Genomic DNA, 5,391 nt, shown 5'->3' with positions numbered 1-5,391 from the left:
TATTACTTTCCTTTGTTAATTCCATTTTAATTTTGTGAAATAAATCCTCCTTTTCTCTCCAACATTGCATTGCATAGGACAGGAAAGCGAAGCTTGCTTTTTGAATGATACGTGAGTGGGGTGGAGACCCTTTGAATCAAATATCACACACTCCTATAGTCTGCAACCTCTATTTTTTTTTCTTTTTTCTTTTTTTAATTTCTCTTGGATTGAAGTGAACGCTTTTCTTTTGCTTTCTATATATTCTTTCATTTTTGGCTTCACCTCCCAGTTGCAGATGCATTTATTATTATTGCAAATATAATTACTGCTATCGCAATCGTATGGATAATGGCTTTCCCTCCACAACATGTTCAATAAATTCCTTCCTATCGCCCTCTCATAATTTATTGGGATTGCCACTTGGAACTTTGTGTGGTATTTGAAATAACCATTGCTTCCAGGCTGCTTTGCCGCTTCGCAATTTGTATATCGAATCTCGTCAAGAGCGAAAATCACTGACTAGGAGCTAGCCATGACCCATAACTTAACATCGACATGATCAAAATATCAAACATTTAACACAAAAAGGAAAAAGAAAAGAAGGGTACCCAAATCACAATATCTAGTAGTATAAGAGTCAGAAACCAGAATATCTGTTTATCACACAAGTAATTTAGGGCTCATCATCTCCTATGTGAACATCTAAGGCCTTTAATTTGGAGTTGGAGATGATTTTGATTACTTAATCAGCTAGGAAAACAACTCCAATCTAGGAAATTTTCCTATAATACGAGTTTAACTTTCTTTTATAAAATAATACTAGTTCAACTTAAATGGTATTAAAATTATCATATTTATATATATATACACTTTAAAATAACTCTTATTAGCTTTTTAAACCTAAATTAAAGAAAACCCTAAACTTGTTTTCCTATTATTAAATGTTGTTAAGGAAAATCGAATTAGTGCTTGATATTTTAGGATTAAAATAACTTTTAATTAACACTGATAATTAATTAGTATTATTTCAGCTCCTATAATATTACTAATTTTTTTGCTGAAGTAAACAAGTACATGTATTGTTTTAAAGAACAAGTGAATAAAATTTTAGATATATAAGAAAATATAGATAAACTTATATCTACAAAGTAGTAATAAGACACCCAAAAAGGAGAATTTATAAAGTAAAAGCAACTTAGCTTCCCTTCACCCATCGCTATATACCTCGAATCATTCAAAGCGTGTTGGTGTTCATTCATTCAGCCCCAATAAATATCTTAATTGACCTGCAAAATCATAAATCAAAGCAACGAAATCACAATCAAACAAAACCATTCCATGTATAAAAAAATATAATTGGAAAGTTGACAATTAAAATCAAAAGAAGTCAGGAAAAAATAAAGTTTCACACGCGTGGGACAAGGGAAAGGAACGTGACATGCAATATCTTGAAGCTGTTGTTCAATGGCACTTGAACGAATTGAACTAAAAAAAAATTTGGGGAAGCTGTAAGCAAACTGTGAGGTTGATTGAACCAGACAATAAACATTACATGAAAAAAAAACAACTCCCCATAAATAAATAAAAATTGGGTTTTTTGGGATGCAATCCAAAACAAAACTGGTGAAAAATTCATTACTGGCCATCAACAGCAGACATTAAACTATCTACAGTTTCAAATACATCAGAAAGATTAGCGTTTTTTGGTTCTTCTTCTTCAATGGATAAAACTGATCTTCTAATTGGTCTTCGCCAATTCAAAATAGGTGAACAGTTTATGATGCTGCGTTCCTGCTATTGCAATTGCCAGTGTTTCCAGTTCTAACGTAAATCTGAATATGGTTGCCATGATGAACACGATAACCATAGCAAGGAATATTGTTTGTGGTTGATTTCTTGGAGGAGCAAAGAGGGAAAGCGACGGGGGGAGTCCTGGGGATATGACGTCCGCAGGAAGAACGGGGAGTTGATGACGATGAAGATGAATTTGAAGATGAAGTGGATGATAACGATAAGGACGAGGATGATAGAGAAATTGATTTTGTGATTGATTTTGGCATCCCAAGGAAAGCTCGTATCTTTAAAAAGGATGCAGGCGATGCCAACCGATCGTATTCCTCGATGAGGTAGGCGAGTTCTTCATCGGAAGTAATCGAAACCAGCGCGTCCAAGTCTTCTGTTGGCAACTGACAACGTAAACTCACCGATGTTCCACACATCTCCCCCATCTTCAACGACAACTCTGCACCACATTACACAATTTGGATTCTTAATTATTTCTTTTCAGAAAAAAAAATCTTGGCAGCTAAAATACTAAAAAGAATACTGACCGGAGAAGGAAATAGAGCGATCAACGACGAGTACACGGGTTTCGCCACCATGATAATAGAGTTTACGGTCAGGATAACGTGGAAGGATTTTACCCCGGTAACTGCAGAGGAATTTGATCGTAGGTTTATGGTTAGGGTGGAGCATGGTTTTTCCGGATTGAAAGTTGAAAGACAAAAGAAAAGAGTCACAAGGATAGGTTTTTCGGAGAAGAAGAAATAGTATGCCTTGGAAGAGTGGTTTTCTTTTTCCAGTGGCGCAACCCTATATTTATATCTTATTTAAGGTAAACTATTAAAATAGTCGGTTGTGGTTATTTTAGGATATATTTTAATCATTTATGTTTGAAATGTTACATTTTAGTCACTGAGCCATTAATTGTCGTTAACGTGCTGATGTAACATGCTAAATTATCATTTTAAACGAAATTTTTAGGCAAAATTATACATTTGGCCCCTATATATTTTTTGTTTTGAGCAATTTGATTTTTTCTTTTATATTTTTAACTTTTTTTCTTTATTTTTCATTCTCTTTTACTTCTCCCTCTATTTTCTCCCTTCTCCATTTATTTTAACATACTTTTTTTATGTTTTCTATTTGTTAAAACTAGCCCCTATACTTTATTTTGGTAATGGGTATTTCTTGTACATTCTGCTTAATCTTTCTATTGATTAGCTTTTAATATGTTTTCAACTTAGGGTAACAATATTGTATTGATCTTCAATGAAAACCTAAAATAAAGATTTTTTTAATCTTTTCTTTTGCTTATTATAAACAATTGTGAAATGGGGTTTCGATATTTTACAATTATTGCTAAGCTATACAAAGGATCCAAAAATGGATTATTGTGGTGATTTTATAGAATTGTTTAGACCGATATTTCAATGAAGATTCTCATTATCTTGATTAACCCTTCTATCTCATTAGGGTTAGCTTAGTTTCACACACTAATTTTGATAATAGGAATATGATAAAGAAAATTAAAAATTATAGTAATCACTTTTAATTTTTTTCAAAAATTATTTCCTAAATTTTTCATTTTCAAGAAAATGTAAACAAAAATATTCTAAAATCTAATGGAAGTAAAACAAATACAAAAATAAGGACCAAAAAATCACTTCTTCCCTCAGAAATTTAGTAACTCAAGAAATTTACAGGTGATTCCTAATTTTTACAATTTTTGAATGCAATGTTGGGAAAATGAAGTTGAAGAATTGAATAAATTTTATTTGTTACAGAATTCAAAGATATATATTATAAACTAGTTTGAAATATCGTGCGATGCACGAGTTCTTTTTGTGTGTATTGATATTATAATATTTTATAATTTTAATTTTGTTTGAATTAATTAATTATTTGAAAAAAAAGTAATGATATTTGAAAAATATAAATTTATTTTTAAATTTAATAATTTACTGTAAAATTATTTTAATATCGTCAACCTTAGTTAATTTTTAAAGATATATTTTAAGTTTAAAATTTACTTAATATATATTTGTGTCAATTTGTTTTATAGCTTATATTTTAGTGTATATTTAATGTATCTATGTATATTTCATTATATACACATTTAGAGTGTGTATTTCTTATAATTTATTTAACTTAAAATAAATATTTCAAAATCCAAAATAAAATTTTATTATGGGACACTTGAGTGTGGAAAAATATTATATAATAAATTTATAAAAAGAATTAAAATAAATATCAAATGTGGATTTAATTGAAATGGTAAAGTTGAGTTTATAAATGCAATGAAGTCTTAAGTTTGGATTTCATCATACACATGTAGTTTTATATAAAAGGGTAATACTACCCTCAAAATAATATTTGTTACTTTATAAAGAGGCATAATGTCATATTTAGCCATCACCGTTTGCATCTTTTTTCAATTTGGCTCTTATTCTTTTTTGAGCTAAATTTGACCCTTAACTTTTCAAAAAGAGTTAAATTATTTTTTTAACATAATTAAAACTTTAATTTTTAACGATATTGGCATAGCAACCCACGTAGTAGTCCATGTAGACATGGCATTATTTGTCTTATATGCCACATCAACAAATAATTTAAATTTTATAAAAACATTGAACAAATAATTGAAGTACATGTGGATTGTCATGCGGGTTGTCATGTTTAAAAATTTAACGTTTTAGTCAGTCATCTAATAAAAAAAATAATTCTTCAACTCTTTTTTTAAAGATTAAGGGTCTAATTCAACTCTTTAAAAGGTTAAGAAACAAATTTAGCTTAAAAAATAATAAGGGCCAAGTTGGAAAAAAATGTAAACGTTGAGGGCTATATTTGGTATCACGCCTTATAAAAACAAAAGGTTTTTTATTACTCCACAACTAAGTTGAAATCTAGTAAGTGACACAAACTCAACAAAACACTTAAATATATAGATAGATTATGGATATTGTATTTGTACGTGCTTTATTACATAATTTTAAACTACTTTTTACTCAAAATTATCTTTTGAAATTCAATTTTGTTATACCTCTACCCTGACTTGAACACGTGGTAGCACGAGAGGCAACTTATGGATCATGAATCCAACCGATCATGAATCCAACTAGACATTCATGACCAACCACCCGCAAAAGGGGTCATTCACTTTTGGCCACCTGTTACGGGTTGTAACACCCCCAACCCGACCTAGGAGTTCCGACTAAGTCGAAACCGTTACATTTGATCACCAAAGTGATCTTGTAAAACCTCTCTTTTACTTGTGTTGATTTGTATGGAAAATCGCTCTTTTGTTTTAGGAAAAGCATTCATTAATTTAAACCGACTTTACTTAACAATTCAATTATAATATTATTATTGTGGCGTTTTTGAAAAATGTTTAAGGTTTTCAAGGAAAAGACTTATCAAATCTTTAAAGTATTTTGCAAAGGAGTGGAAACATTTAAAGTGATGGTTTTCTAAACCGAAAGAATGCAAATATCAGAGTTTTAATTAAGTATCATGCTTAAAATAAATAAGCTAAAAAATTCCTAAACCTAATATATAAAAGTGAGGAAAACTTAATAATTACAACCCAAAAGAGAAAATGATTAAAGAAACTTTTAAAAGCAAAAATAA

At 29.9% G+C, this 5,391-nt stretch overlaps 1 protein-coding gene across 2 annotated transcripts; it reads right to left on the bottom strand.

Annotated features, from left to right (window-relative positions):
* Positions 1–587: 587 nt before the first annotated feature.
* Positions 588–2,570, bottom strand: LOC105764293 (uncharacterized). Of its 2 annotated transcripts, XM_052624775.1 has the most exons (3): positions 2,313–2,570; positions 2,089–2,224; positions 588–1,268 (listed from the first exon to the last, which is right to left on the bottom strand). In XM_052624775.1, exons 1-3 carry the CDS (start codon positions 2,455–2,457, stop codon positions 1,238–1,240), a joined length of 312 nt encoding a protein of 103 aa, XP_052480735.1. In that variant the 5' UTR covers positions 2,458–2,570; the 3' UTR covers positions 588–1,237. The 2 variants fall into 2 exon arrangements, with proteins under 2 accessions (XP_052480735.1, XP_012438279.1); XM_012582825.2 differs by lacking the exon at positions 588–1,268 and having other exon boundaries at positions 1,366–2,224; positions 2,313–2,567.
* Positions 2,571–5,391: the final 2,821 nt, after the last annotated feature.

This window comes from Gossypium raimondii, chromosome 12, assembly GCF_025698545.1.
Source record: "Gossypium raimondii isolate GPD5lz chromosome 12, ASM2569854v1, whole genome shotgun sequence".
NCBI classification, from domain to species: domain Eukaryota; kingdom Viridiplantae; phylum Streptophyta; class Magnoliopsida; order Malvales; family Malvaceae; genus Gossypium; species Gossypium raimondii.
The sequence above is the reverse complement of the archived record's forward strand: the minus strand, read 5'-3'. Positions and strand labels throughout refer to the sequence as shown.

Bases quoted from the DNA above. Each gene is read 5' to 3' on its own strand.
- LOC105764293 (XM_012582825.2), bottom strand. From the start codon at position 2,457: ATGCTCCACCCTAACCATAAACCTACGATCAAATTCCTCTGCAGTTAC. The intron at 2,225-2,312 runs GTCAGTATTCTT...AATGTGGTGCAG, and splicing joins TCGCTCTATTTCCTTCTCCG to AGTTGTCGTTGAAGATGGGG.